This window comes from Theobroma cacao, chromosome 10 (genome assembly GCF_053813885.1).
Source record: "Theobroma cacao isolate CCN51 chromosome 10, ASM5381388v1, whole genome shotgun sequence".
NCBI classification, from domain to species: Eukaryota; Viridiplantae; Streptophyta; class Magnoliopsida; order Malvales; family Malvaceae; genus Theobroma; species Theobroma cacao.
The window spans coordinates 21,243,309-21,257,531 of NC_142648.1; the positions used below are offsets into that span (position 1 = coordinate 21,243,309).

Below are 14,223 nucleotides of genomic sequence, written 5' to 3' on the forward strand. Positions count from 1 at the left end.
ATAGGAAATTGTTCTCCAAGATAAGCATTGAGCTCGGTGGGCTTTCCAAACGGTAACCGCCTTTCTCTAACAAGAAAATCTTCTCTTTATTGGTTGGTTGATTGACTTTTTATGTATAAATATGGATGATGGAGCTTCGCAAGTGAAACTATTGAGAATATTGAAATGTTAAATTATAATTTCAATTTCATATTATGTTTTGATTTATTAGTTTTTTTCCATTTGGTTTGTCTTTTGATTTATTTTATTTTATGTAATGGTTACCTCATATTTTTGAAAATTATTTAATTGTAATTGCCATTTATATTTAGACAAATCTATAAAAAAAATAGAAATTTCATTTAAACTCTTAGTAATTTATATTTAGAAAATTAATATTGGTTTTTTTATTTTCATTTGTGTGATAGTACTTTTTACCATCATGACTTTAAGAAGGCTTATTTCAACTTTACATATTTTAATCCTTATTCTCATTTATTTACATTTAAAGTAAAAAAATGTTACTTTTTTAACAATAAAATTTTTAATTTTATGTAAGAATCTCAGTATCTATTTTCAAAGGATAGAAATTAGTTTAAATTTTTTTAAGAAAAAGTAAATATTGATTTTTTATTACTTTTTATCCTTAGTCTTATGCATAAACATCAAAATTTTAAGAACAATAATTTGAAATTTTTGTACTTTTATTCTTATTTTCATAAATTTACATTAAAAGTTTAAAAAATGTTACTTTTTTAACATTAATATTTTTATTTTTTTGTAATAATTCTTGGTAGCTACTTTGAGAAGTTATTATTTTAAAATATAAAAACCTAAATATTGTTTTTTTTTAATCTTAGTTTGATCTTTAAGAAATCATTATTATGACTTTTACCTTTATTTTTATACATTTATATCAATATTTTAGGAAAGCTTATTCTAAGTATACATATTTATATCCTTATTCTCATATATTTATGTTGAAATTCAAAAAATTGTTACTTTTTGAACATTTAAATTTTAAATTTTTTAAATAAAAATTCTTGCTAGCTAGTTTAAGAGGATATATACATATATATATGTATACATATATATATATATATATATATATATATACATATATATATATATCTTTTTGCTCAATATTACTTTTATATATTTAGCTTAAGATTTTAATTTTAAAAGAAACTACATTAAAATTTTAAAAATGTTAATTTGAACTTTATGTATTTTTATTTTTATTTTCAAGATAGCTACTTTGGGATAAATATAAATTACTTAAAAATATTTTTTATTACTTGATACAATTTTTTACCTTTATTCTTATATATTTACATTAATATTTTAAGTATTTTATTTCAAACATATTTTTATCCTTATTTCCATATATTTACATTAAAATTAAAAAATTTTTACTCTTTAACATTTAAGTTTTTAATATTTTATATAGTAATATTGCTAACTAATTTAAGAGGATAAAAATTCGTTTTAAATCTTTAAGAAAACCAACACTAGCTTTTGAATTTTTTTTATCACTTTTTAACATTATTCTTATACATTTGCATCAAAATTTTTTAAAAACAAATTTGATATTTTTGTATTTTTATTTTTATTCTTCTACATTTGTGTTAAAATTTAAAAGATGTTATGTTTTAAACATACTAGAGTGGTGCCCGCTTGGCATGGATGTTGATTTTTTTATTAAAAGTAATTTTAAATTATATAATATTATAAATAAAAATAATAATTAAAGAAAAATGATTTTAAATTTAAAAATATTATAAATAATAGTAACAATAATAAATTAAAGATAATTTTTTAAAATATTTAATATTTTAAAAATATTTTCTGATGTCTTACTAAGCAAAATTTTTTTATTTAAATAAATTTTTTAAAAATATTTGATTTTTTATATCTTAATATATGCTAATATTAATATAATCATATTTTGTTAATTACATGATTCTAATAGCGAAATAAAATTTATATTGAGAAAATATAATATTTATAAAGTAATTATTGATAAGCTACATAATTTATACAATAAAATTATTAAAAGAAAATAAATATTTTTGGAAAGTCAAAATAAAATAAATATTAATTACACTTATTAAAATTTTTTTAGTTTTAATGATGAAATTTTTTAAATTATCTTCAATTTTAATTACTATTTTCTTATCTTATGCTTTTATAATTATTTAAAATTAATCAACATTCTAAAAATAATTTTGGAATCCTTCAATAATTTTGATAAGTTATTATTAACTTTATTCAATTCATTGTTCATTTTTATTATTTATCAAAAAAACTTATTTTACTTTTTATTCTTATCTTATTTTCATAAATTTAATTTATATATAAAAAATTTAACTAAACTCGAATTAGGTTGGACTTGGATGAATCCAACCCACTTCTTTTTATTTTATCCTTCATAAAAAAATTTTATTTTAAACTAATGACGAACCTTTTTTCTTTTCTTCATTTTTGCTCTCTTCTTCTCCTTCCACTGGCAGCAGCCAACCCCTTGCTCTAAATCCTCTCTCCATTACTTAGTCCCCGGTACCGTCACCCTTGTTGGCGTAAGCCTTTCCGGCAGCGGCTCCCTCTTTCTTTCCCTTTACTCTTTTCTTCTCCGCCCTTTCCTTCTGCTGCCAGTTTTCTCCCTCTCCAAAAAAGCCTAGCCACCGTTCTCCTCCTGCAATTTGGGTTTTCTTTTATAAGTCCTGCCACAAATTTAAAACCCTGGACACCCTTGAAGTGCATTCTTCATTGTTTTTGTTTGACTCACTCAGTGATAATTTGTTTTTTCTGATCACACTGTAAGCTGCCACGTGATAAAATAAAAAAGTGAAACGTGGCAAATCGAGGAAGCCACTTTTACTTATGTTGTAGATAATCCCTTAGCTCTGGTCCTCCGTCTGATCAAATCCATTTCGTTTCTTGACTCAGTGAGTCAAATTGCCATTACTCGACTTTTTAATTTAGAATTAAAAATAATGTTTTGAATTTACGACTCCCTGGACTCTAGCTATTGCCTATCTTAATTTCTTTCCTTATTAAAGAAAGTGGGAAACAAACTCCCGGGAGATTCAAGTATTTTCCTTTCATTTGATGCATGCTAAAATGGCATAAAAGTATTTTCGTTTTGATTCAGTTGGATACAAGTAAGTTACATTATAAGCTCTTTTCACGTGCATTTGCAGCGAATTGTATTCTTTTGCTCTGAATTAAATAACAAATATATAATTGTAACTTTTCCCAGGTTTGAAATGGATGAGTTGTTGCAGAACCATTTGTTTGCAACTCATGCAATTGCCGCTTCAGGTTCTGTGGTATTCGCCACTGCCCTTACTTACCCTCTTGACACAATCAAATCACTTATTCAGGTTCCCTTTCTTTTCCCTTTTCGTTTCAAATTAATCTGTTTTTCTTTTAATACCCTTTTCTTGTTTTAGAAAAATCAGTAATCTATTTATTTCTAATATCTGTTATGTATTCTGATTTTTCGAGGTGAACAGGTTGGTTCAAGTTCCAGTAAGCAATTGACTGCCTCTCAGGTTATAAATCGAGTTCGAGCTTTGTCAGGAATTTCAGGTAAGCCTTAACCTTCTCTTTTTTTTATTTTACTTATGTATTGACTTCCACTTTGAGTCAAAATGTTAGTTGCTGGTTACCCATTTTGTTTGTTTGATATGAATTGACAAAATGGATGGAATGGTATATAACTGTTGCATATTTGGCAAAATAGAATTGTGTATTGTGACTTTGGGAACCTTGATATGCTTACTTTTCCTATATTGGTGGTGGTTATTGGATTTTCAAATTTGTTTGATACTTTTGTCCTTCTCCACCTGCTGGCTTTCAAGTACATTACCAATTTCAAATGAAGGATAAGGGGAAAGAAGAAATGCTCATAGCTGATTCATAAGAACATCGAGAACCATTTGCCCTCAATTTTATAAATTTTGGAAATAATGCCGTGTTTGGACTAAGTTTTCAGTCCTATAAGATTAAATGAGGGAGGAAGGTAGATGGAGAGAAAAGCTTAAGTCCATAGGTAATGCTCTGTGCTTTTTGTGAAAGCTAAACTGCAGAGGAGAATGTCTAATATATGTGATGTAGCCGAAAGGTTTAGGGCAATTAGTACTCAACAATTAGGGCTAGAATAGGATTGATTGTGTTGGAATAATAAAAAGATAATTGGGTTTTTAAAGAAACCTCTTGAATAAATATTCAAAATAACAAATGATGATAATAATAATTTTCTATCTAAGATCACCTATTTATAATAGCTAAGATAAATCCTAATCAAATAGTAATCCTAATCCTAAATAAAGACTTAAAGTACTAAAATTCTAATAAAGATAGGAAAAAAGAATCTCAAACTAAATAAATAAAATAAAATCCTAAACTAACTAAAATACTAAATAAATTTTCATATGCGCCTGCATCAATATGGCAACAGTAAAATGGATTTTGTTGCAGCCACTACCTTTTTCTCTCTGATCTCCAAACTAATGGTAGTGTACAATGAAGACAGTTGATTTGGTTAAAACTTGAAGCTGTAATTTGGGCAAGCAGGGTGCACAAAGACTCTAGCTTGTTATGGTCAAAAGATTAGTTGCATGTTCACCAATTGTATGCGTTGATGCCTTCTCAATTTGAAGAAAAGAAATCTGAAATACACCTCTAAATTAATTTAAGCTACAAATCAGCAGGGCAATTCATAACATTTGTTTAAACCTTAAACGTGGTCTATCTATTTCCTCTTAGTTTGTTTTACCTTGTCATCTACGTGTTAATACTACCATATAAATACATATTTCCTCCATCTCAAACGGAATCTTCACTTTTGACTTGGCATGGAGATTAAGAGAAATATTATGGGTTTAGAGTTTTTGATATTATTATTTTATAATTTTTATAATTTTTTTTCTATAGTTTTTACTGTCAAAAAATTTTAAAAATATATGGAATAGAGAAAAAAAAAAAGTAGCAAGTATTAGAAAAGGAAACTGAATTAGTTTTAGGACAGTCTAGATAGGAAAGATGGACATCCTATTTGTTTTGGTTGATACCTCTCAGAAATTTGAATACACAACTATGGAAACTAAAATTTGCAGTTCCTCTACCCCCACCCCCCTTCTTTTCCGTATCCTGCTTACTGCCTATTATGCTTGCCTTCCCTTTCTAGCTTTGTTTTCTAAAAACAAATTTTGTCATGGTCAGTATCCTAACTTTTATTTGGAGTTTGATTTTTGCTTTCTTTTGAAAAACACAGTTTTGTATACTGGCTTTGAGTGGTTGGCCTGGGGGAAAACTTTTGGTTTGGGAGCTCGCTTTGGAATGTATGAAGTTTTGACAGCCTTCTATAAAGGTATTCTTTGTCATTCACTTAGTAGTCTTTACAAGTCATTTTACCCTGAATGTAGGATGCTTAATATAACAAGTGTGCATATTTCTCTTCCACAATTTGGGTGATTATAAAACATGCAAACCATGTTTTAATATTTTATGCCTAATTTAAAAAGAGACAACTTAGGAGCTTTCATAGCATTGATCATTAAAGAACATCAGTCTGTTAAGTATTTTATTAAATTGCTGAATAGATCACAAAGTTACTCCTTGTTAATTTGATTCATGATTTACAATGTAATATGCAGAAACCAAGGAATCACAACGTGTTTCACTTTTAACTTTTCTTCTAAGTGACCATTCGTCTGAGTCACTTTATGACCATCAAATACAAACCCACCCTTCTCCATGTTCTATCAGTCTATCTAGCTGTGTATCAGGCATGGATAGTGCTAATTTTTCTGTTTTATTGTCTAATTTGTTTATTGTATGTAAGCATGTGCAGTCAAATGGGTGCAGATGTTTTAGAGGTATAGTTGTATAGTAAAATTACACAAAACTAATCTGTCGATAACATCTCTCTGTTTTATTTAAGAAAGGGATTCAATTGAGTAGCTACATTCTAATTAAAACTAAAATCTGTGGATGTTCTACCTTTTCTTGTTAATTATATTAAAAAATCTGCAGATGTTATACAAAAACCTAACAGATATAATCATGTCTCAGTGATCTCATTTTCTGATGTTAGCAGTAGCAGAACTGATCTGCTCATAATCAGCAAACTCTCCTTTCTCAACTTCCTTCTCCTCATACTTTGAAGTGTTCATGTAAATGGCATAATGTAACAGGATAATTGAAATAAGTTTTCCTTCCAGAGCATCGACAACATTTAGTGCATCATGTGGTGAAATGGCTGTTTCGCAGATGGTCGAGAAGACAATTATGTGTACATCTCCGAGGCCCTGATGGCAGGGATGGCAGCTGGTGCTGTGGAGTCACTGACAAGCTCCCCTTTTGAACTTATTAAACTTCGCGCACAAGTGACCTCTGCTTCTCACTTTTCAAGATCGACTCTAGTAACAGAAAATAAAGCTGTTGTGCCAGCAATTGCCCGATTACTGTGTGGATATACTCTAGACATGAGGACATTGAACCATTCGGTAGGAATGTTGTCCATTTTAAACAGCAAACATCCTAATATGGTCAGTGCCATACAAGAGTACCCTTGGATGATGACTGGGTCTGGGAGGCCACCACCAGTTTATGATGTTCGGAGGCCATCCCAAATCATTTCTTTGGAAGGATGGGGTGCATTATGGAGAGGCCTTCGTTCTGGAGTTGCTCGAGACTCTATATTTGGTGGCATATTCTTCTCTACTTGGCAATTTTTGCACCGAGCAATGCTAGACTGGAAGGCAGTTGGGATGGATCCCCCACCCAGGTGTTCTTTTTATTCCCACTATGTCATATGATACATAATGTTTTCCTGTTAAATGTTTTAGTTGATTTTATGGTGAGCTAGCATTGTTCTCATTATATTTCATTCTTTATGTGCATGAGAATGGAGAGAAGGATGCTGAACCAAATATGGCAAAGCAATCATCTAATTTTTTGGTTCAAGTTTGTTATTGCAAACCAAGATTTAATATACTTTTATTGTGTAGATGGTAATAATTTGAAGATCTAGTGCTTGTAAGAGAAAGAAATTAGAAGAGGAAACTTATCCAAAAAGAAAAGAAATTAGAAAGGAAAAACAAAAACAAAAAAAATGTTTCCAAATGGCCACTGGTGTTCCCTGAGTGAAATTATTGAAGTTAAACAATTAAGAAAACATAATGCTGCATTTTTTTTCTATATGATGTTATAGATTTTCTTTCTGCACACCTTTAGATACAAAAATTTTGGTTCATCACTGATGTGATACTAATTTGCATGCATGTGTAAATTGGTGCTGATTTAAGTTTTATTTTTCCTTTCTGTTTCGTAAAATTCAAACCTTTCAAGTATCTAAGAACTATTTGTGTACTATTTTGCTTGCAAATGAAGTTATTTACTGTGGGAATATCTTGGTAAGAGTAGGTCTTGGGTTCACAATTGACAAATATAAATAGGTTCACTTTTTTCTGGTTTAGTTAAATTTTCTGAAGCACAAGACTAATTGGCTTGTGAGTAGTTAGGTTAGCTGGTGGACATCTATTCCTTTTTCTCTTTGGATACAATGTTGATATGTTGTAAACTATTATCTCGCTTTTAAACCAGGTTAATAGAAATGATCAAGTTTTAGCACGATGTGTACATGCACATAGGCTAGCATTTCTTTCACGAACTTGGCTTTTGTTAATATTTGTTATCTTATTGATTATGAAGAATAAATCTTTGTTTCTCTCTTATTTATGTATGTTCTATCAACAAAGTTCAAGAAGGAAAATGTCTTAGCTTTCCTTGCCTTGTTTTGTATTCTTTGGATTGTGCTTGAGTTGATACATCTTTAGTACTTGTAGAAGCCCATTGAATCTTTGGGTTATTCATTGGCAGTAGCCCTCTTCTTTTACATCAGCCCCACCCCTTTCCCCAAGTTTTGAACTGAAACTTCCAAGTGACAGAATCAAGTTCTAACCATTGGGTGTGTCATTTAGGATATGCTTTAGGTTTTTTTTTTTTTTTTTGAAAGGCAGGATATGCTTTTGTTGTTAAGGCATCTATGATTTTGTCTCAAAAATGTCTGTATAGTTAATAAAGCTAAAAAATTTGATTCTTTATCCTTATACTGCTTGAGGCACTTTAATCAATAACATATGGATATCCCATTTTATCAATTCTTTCTCTTGTTCTAGAATCTTTGCCTGATTGTGTGGCTAGTTTTCTACCCAAGTATGGTCTGTATACTGGAAGAGAGCCACATGATAAAAAGATAGGTCTAGGGTGTAAAATCATGATATTTGAATTGGACTGTCAATCTTTTTTTTTTTTTTTTGAAAGTTAATAATTTCATTACTTATCAAGGAAAGAAATTCCATATTCCATTTTTCTGAAATGGAGGGCATTCAAACTTAATATTTAAGATCTTCTAGGTGTTTAGCTTTTTGTAATTTAGTTTAGAGCTAGTTCTAGCTTTCCCAAGTAATATATGGTTAAGTTTGAAGACTCTATCTCAGGTTTCCATGATCAGTTACGCTATCAAAAGCTTTTGTGACATGGTTTTCCTTGTCATACATTGTCTCAGAAAATTTAGCTGTTGTTGGACCAAACTACTTTTCCATGGCTTTATAAATTAACATGAAACAAGAATTGAGATAGAATATTGTTATATATCATTAGATGGCATTATGTGAAATTATCTGCAATGAATTTCAGACATTGCCCAAACTGTTGATAAGATTTTAACTTCTAGATGTTAGCTTCTATGGCTAAAATTTGGAATTCTTCCTCAGGTATGATGAAGATATTGGTCCACTCTCCCCTTTAGCTGTTAGTCTTGCAGCAGGGTTTTCAGGATCAGTTGCTGCTGCTGTATCTCACAGTTTTGACACTGCCAAAAGTCGATCACAATGTATAGTGTTGCCCAAGGTACCTTTTCTGTTAGGAGCTGCTTTATCTGTGATGTTTTCTTGTAGCATATGAGTTTGTTCATCCAAGTTACCTTTGCCATGAGATTGCCAGTAATGAGTCAGTATGACAAAATAGTTCTGTTTTCAATCTTCATCCACTATTTTATAATTTACAATGTTGTTCCCGTTTTTTATTCCATTGTATGAACTGTTATATTTTGGCTTGTTAATGTTCGTATATGTTTTTCTTCCTGCTAGTATTTGTGGTTGTTAAGCTTTTATGTTACTCAATGAAAAGAATATCATGTATGAGGTAGGCCACTAGGTTCATAATCAATGCATAGTCAAGACATTTTGAGTCGTCTTACTCATATGCAGATGGCCTTGATGTAGCCACTTATTCCTTGCAGTTCATTTCAATGGAGAGAAAGCTTCTCAAGTGGAAAATACCAGGGAAAAGATTTGAGAGAATTACAGGGATTCACCCTGCTGACAGAACTCTTTTATATCGTGGTATTTGGCCGCGGATGGCTCGTAGTGGGATAGCATCATTCGTGTTAGTGGGAAGTTATTATTTGTCCATTAATTATCTTGTTTCAAGTAATTGATACTTTGAGAGCTATGTATCAGAAAGAGCTTTTAAAGGGGAAAAAAGGAAAGTGGAGAGAGTTAAGTGCTGTTGAGAATGGTGGGTTTGTGGGGAAGAAGGGGAGAGATTAGAAAAGAAACACGTTTTAGCAGAGTGTTACACAAATATCGAACCTACATACTACATCAATGAAAGGATAAGAATGCGAAAGGCTGCTTTAAGGTGACTTAAGTGGTATATTCGGTTGCCTGCATGCAGTCTTTTCTTTAAAGTCCAGTGCAGAAATATTGGACTGAAGCTGTATTGCCATAGGTCTGGTAAGTCTATTCTTGCTTGGAAATAATGAGAGGCTTGAATTTAAGGAGTAATTGGAACTTGAATGTGCATTTGGTTGCCACCCACAGCCACAGTGAAAAACAAGCTGAAATTTATGATTGCAGTTCAATTAGTTTGTCAGCCATCATTAACAATGTCATTTTATCTTGCTCTTTGATTAAGCTGTTTGTAAAAATTATCCTGACTGATTTTATACCATTTGCAACACTTCAAATGAAGATGCTATGTCTACATTTCTTATATATATGAAGATTCTTGAGTGCCACAGCTTTTGCCTCTTGCTTTTAGCTTTTGTATATCACATATGAAACTCAAATGGCAAAAGCAAGAGGGTTACAATTATTGCTTATAAAAGGGGAGTTATTCCTATTGCTTTCTATTCTTATTCCCCTCATCTTACTCTCACAAACAATTTTTCATGTCATAAATCTTTTCTAAAGGAATGGGAAAAGTAGAAGAGTTATAACTCAAAATAATAATAATAATAATAATATGATTAAAAAAAAGACATAATATTTGAAAAAATTCTTGAATTATTTAAAAAATATAAATAAGTTTTTATGATTACTAATTAATTAATCGTTATTAGTTAAAATGTTATTTATTTTTTTTACTCATGTAATGTTAATATAGATGGTTAAAAGTATTATATGGTTATATGATAATGTCACGTTAACATGCAATGTCATAATTTATAGAATGATAAATAATATTTTGATTAATAATAATAATCAAATATTAATCATAATTGTTTATTTGATTCAGATTCAAAATATAAATATTTGGTAATATAATTAAAAATGAAAATTTACTTAAATTTTTTTGAAATAATTGAAGGCTTTTTTAAGTATTATACCTTAAAAATAAAAGGAACGAAAAAGAAAACTACAAAGGGGAGGGAAAGCTAATCAAAAGGAAACGAAGCACATACTCGAGTAGTCAAGCTGTTGGGCCCCTACAAAAGTAAATTATGACCGTTACCCATTCCCTCTTTTCTGCTTTTACAAACTCTTACCTGTAACTACACCCGCCTCTCTCTATTCACCACGTGTCCATTCGTGTTTGTCCTGAAATCAATCTGCACGTGCTACTGTTTTGATGGCCTCAGTTCACCTATCTAGAACAAAATTCCTGATACTGTCTGCATTGGATTCTTTCTCCTTTTCTGAGATACATTTTAAAATATCAGCTTTCTACCCGTTGAACCTCAGGCCACCACCATTCTGTCTCTTCATTCTTTGCTTTAATCTTTTTCACCTGTTAGATTTAACACCAAATCCTCAATTTTATTTCAATTTTCTTCTGTCTTTATCCCAAACCAGATCGAATTTAACATTGGGTTTGTTTGTTTTTTTTGTTTTCTGGGGTGGAAAATAAAGGAGAGAAAAGAATGAAGAGTGTGAAAGGAAAGTTTATGAAGAAGCTGAAATCAATCAAACCAGTTGGTTACCTAAAGCCAGATCGAGTTCTTCAAGTATTTGCAATTGATGGGTTCATTGATTCTTGTCCCAAGACCCCAAATCTCAATGAACAACCCAAGTTGTTCAGCAAAGAATCAGAGCAAGACAAGATTAAAGAGAGCTGTGTGACAGTTGAACAACATCCCGAAGTCATTGATGTAGTAGAGCTAATGAAAGATCTTGAAGACGACGATGAAGAAATGGATTGGAATGATGGGGTTGATGACAAAGAGAATATTAGGCCGACAACGAAGGCAAATATTGATGTAGTTGTTGAGAAAGAGAATGTGAATTTTCCCGTGAAACTTGAGACAGGGAATCGTAGGCAGAGCACCCCATTATCGGAGATTGATGTCTCCTCCTTTCGGAAGCCGGATTTGAACACTTGTACTCTCTTCGACCCTAACCTACTGGCTGCCTTTGAACAAGCTGTGAAGGAGCATATCAAGATGAGTGAAGAAGAAAGAAAAGCAAGAATTGAGCAAGAGAATCTTGAAAAGAGCGAAAACGAGCCCCCACAAAAGACTCGCCGCATAGATGATGACCTTGTTGATGTAGTCGTTAATGATGATGATGATAATGAGGGTGATCCTCTTTTAGGTTTTGAAGAGAAGTGTCCTCCTGGAGGTGATGGATCAGTCATCCTTTACACGACGACTCTCAAAGGAATAAGAAAGACTTTCGAGGGTTGTAACAGCGTCAGGTTTCTATTGGAGAGTTTCAGGGTCATTTTCTATGAAAGAGATATATCGATGCATACAGAGTACAAGGAAGAGTTGTGGAGGATTTTGGATGGCAAAGTAATGCCTCCAAGGCTTTTCATAAAAGGGAGATATATTGGTGGAGCAGAAGAGGTTCTCACTTTGCATGAGCAAGGGAAGCTTAAGCTTCTCTTTCAAGGCATTCCTGCTGATACATCCAATGCCCCCTGTGAAGGCTGCGCCGGAGTTAGGTTTGTGCTTTGTTTCAAATGCAACGGCAGTCACAGGATCATTGCCGATGATGGGTTGTCCAGTAAATGCCTGCAGTGCAATGAGAATGGTTTGATTATTTGCCCCATTTGCTGCTGAATATGATTGTCACTCTTTTTTGCTTTGTCTTCTCTTGATTCTACTGTATTTTGTTTGGGTGTTATCATAGTCATTTGTCCAAATCCTTGGTATTCTTTTTTATGAACAGAAGATGGAAATTGCCAGATACTAATGTAAAATTGATAAATATACTGAATTAATGTATCATGCTTTTGGAGCTTTCCAAGCTTCCTCTATGTTTTGTTGGGAATATAACAGGTACAATTCCACTTCAGCGACACATTTAATTCGTATTCATAAGCTTCTTAATCCTCTGTTGAATATTTTGGGATTCAATAGTTTAGCATTGCTTTTGGCAGCTTCTTCATTTGCTCCCAGTTGATCCTTGTATCTATTCAGATTCAGGCATACTTTGCAGAGGTAATTTTTCGAGAAGATCCTGCTAAATATGTAACTCCAGGATGATAGCAGTTGGAACTTTGGGTTACTTCCCTTCCTGGCTGAGAGTTGAAATTCCATACTAATAAGGCAAAAACAGGCATCTTTCTCCACCTGCATTACAAGTGTGCAACAATAGAATGAACTTGCTTCTAGATCAAGAAATTTGTTTCTAACTTTGGAGTTTCTCATTGTCATTTTGCATTTGATTTGGAGGTTCAGATTACAGGCCATGCACAATATGTCAATATCCAACAATCAAACCTAAAAACTTAAGCTGAGAAGTTAGACCAGACTAATACCAACTGTTCAACCTAGAATGCTACAGGATAAATCCAAACTGATATTATACCATCTGCTATAAGACAGTTTTCATCACATAAAATGCAGATTAATACTTCCAGTAATTATCTAAATATTAGATGCTAAGTGACACGAATATATCAGCAAATGTTAAAAGAATTTATCAAACTCACTTATAGTCAACTTAAACAATAATCAGTCTTACAAAAAAAAATAATATTAATCCCATGGAAGGGTGCATGAATCTGTTCCTCCAAGACAGATAATAACCCTGATGAGCACAAATTTACAGCATCCCACTCAAAAATTATTTACCAATATAAACCAGCGATGAGATCGTGACTTGATAAATTCCCTACTCCATGAACAAAATTTCAGCACTCAATACTTTTCTTTCAAGAAACCATCAGCAATAATTTTACTTCGGCCCCAAAACAGTTGGGAAATAAAAGTAGACTGAATACATGGACACTGCGTAGGCCTCTCATAACCAGGCTCCAGAAATTACATCAACTAGTAGGGTCATTGTCTCCAGAAGTCCTATCATGACATTCACATGTGAGGAAATTTTTTTAATGTTTGCTTAGAGAAGTTGGATTCAGTAGAAGTTAATTACAAACATCTCTCCTATATATCCCTCATTATTCAAGCTCCAGATCAAACAATTGGAGTAAGGAAGACAGCGCCGGATGAATCATACTTTACCAGCAATATACTAGGACTGATAGGCCAACCAGGGCAACATGAACCAGCACAAACATCCTAGCCTATACAACCCATTTGCCCCAAAAAAACCTCTAGGTCTCAAGCAACTTTAGAGGCTGCATCATGTTTTCTTTGTTGGTCTGCTAATGCTTACACATCTAGCATCCATGTATCCTTGAGACACCATAGTTTCCAATGTCTAGCAAAGCTAAAGCTAAGGATTCAACTTCAGAGGTTATATCATCTGCTCTTCGCCAATTCATATATGTTAAACAGAATCAGAACACCACAGATTCACATCTTTTTCAGCTTCAAGGGCATGGTTTAACCATTTCCTGGGAGCTTTTAGGATTTTCAATCTGAGTAGCTTTTCTGGTGGCTTGCCTGATCTCCAATTGAGCTTTGACAGCAACTGATAGTCAAGTCATTCCATCTTTGCTTATCAGGTGTTACAAGTTATAATATTCCTACACATAAAA

General features: G+C 32.0%; 2 protein-coding genes across 3 annotated transcripts; both read left to right on the top strand.

Annotated features, from left to right (window-relative positions):
• Positions 1–2,444: 2,444 nt before the first annotated feature.
• Positions 2,445–10,074, top strand: LOC18586860 (mitochondrial arginine transporter BAC2-like). 2 transcript variants are annotated; one of them, XM_018129719.2, is made up of 7 exons: positions 2,445–2,927; positions 3,242–3,365; positions 3,498–3,573; positions 5,261–5,356; positions 6,259–6,775; positions 8,766–8,901; positions 9,293–10,074. In XM_018129719.2, exons 2-7 carry the CDS (start codon positions 3,249–3,251, stop codon positions 9,488–9,490), a joined length of 1,140 nt encoding a protein of 379 aa, XP_017985208.2. In that variant the 5' UTR covers positions 2,445–2,927; positions 3,242–3,248; the 3' UTR covers positions 9,491–10,074. The 2 variants fall into 2 exon arrangements, with proteins under 2 accessions (XP_017985208.2, XP_007010493.3); XM_007010431.3 differs by lacking the exon at positions 2,445–2,927 and adding an exon at positions 2,940–3,143.
• Positions 10,075–10,911: 837 nt separating this feature from the next.
• On the top strand, positions 10,912–12,578 carry LOC18586861 (uncharacterized). Its single transcript, XM_007010432.3, has one exon. It carries the CDS (start codon positions 11,198–11,200, stop codon positions 12,335–12,337), a length of 1,140 nt encoding a protein of 379 aa, XP_007010494.2. The 5' UTR covers positions 10,912–11,197; the 3' UTR covers positions 12,338–12,578.
• The last annotated feature ends 1,645 nt before the right edge of the window (positions 12,579–14,223 follow it).

Coding starts and splice junctions, on each gene's coding strand:
- LOC18586860 (XM_018129719.2), top strand. CDS start 3,249: ATGGATGAGTTGTTGCAGAACCATTTGTTTGCAACTCATGCAATTGCC. Junction 3,366..3,497: donor CAATCAAATCACTTATTCAG/GTTCCCTTTCTT, acceptor CGAGGTGAACAG/GTTGGTTCAAGTTCCAGTAA. Junction 3,574..5,260: donor AGCTTTGTCAGGAATTTCAG/GTAAGCCTTAAC, acceptor TGAAAAACACAG/TTTTGTATACTGGCTTTGAG.
- LOC18586861 (XM_007010432.3), top strand. CDS start 11,198: ATGAAGAGTGTGAAAGGAAAGTTTATGAAGAAGCTGAAATCAATCAAA.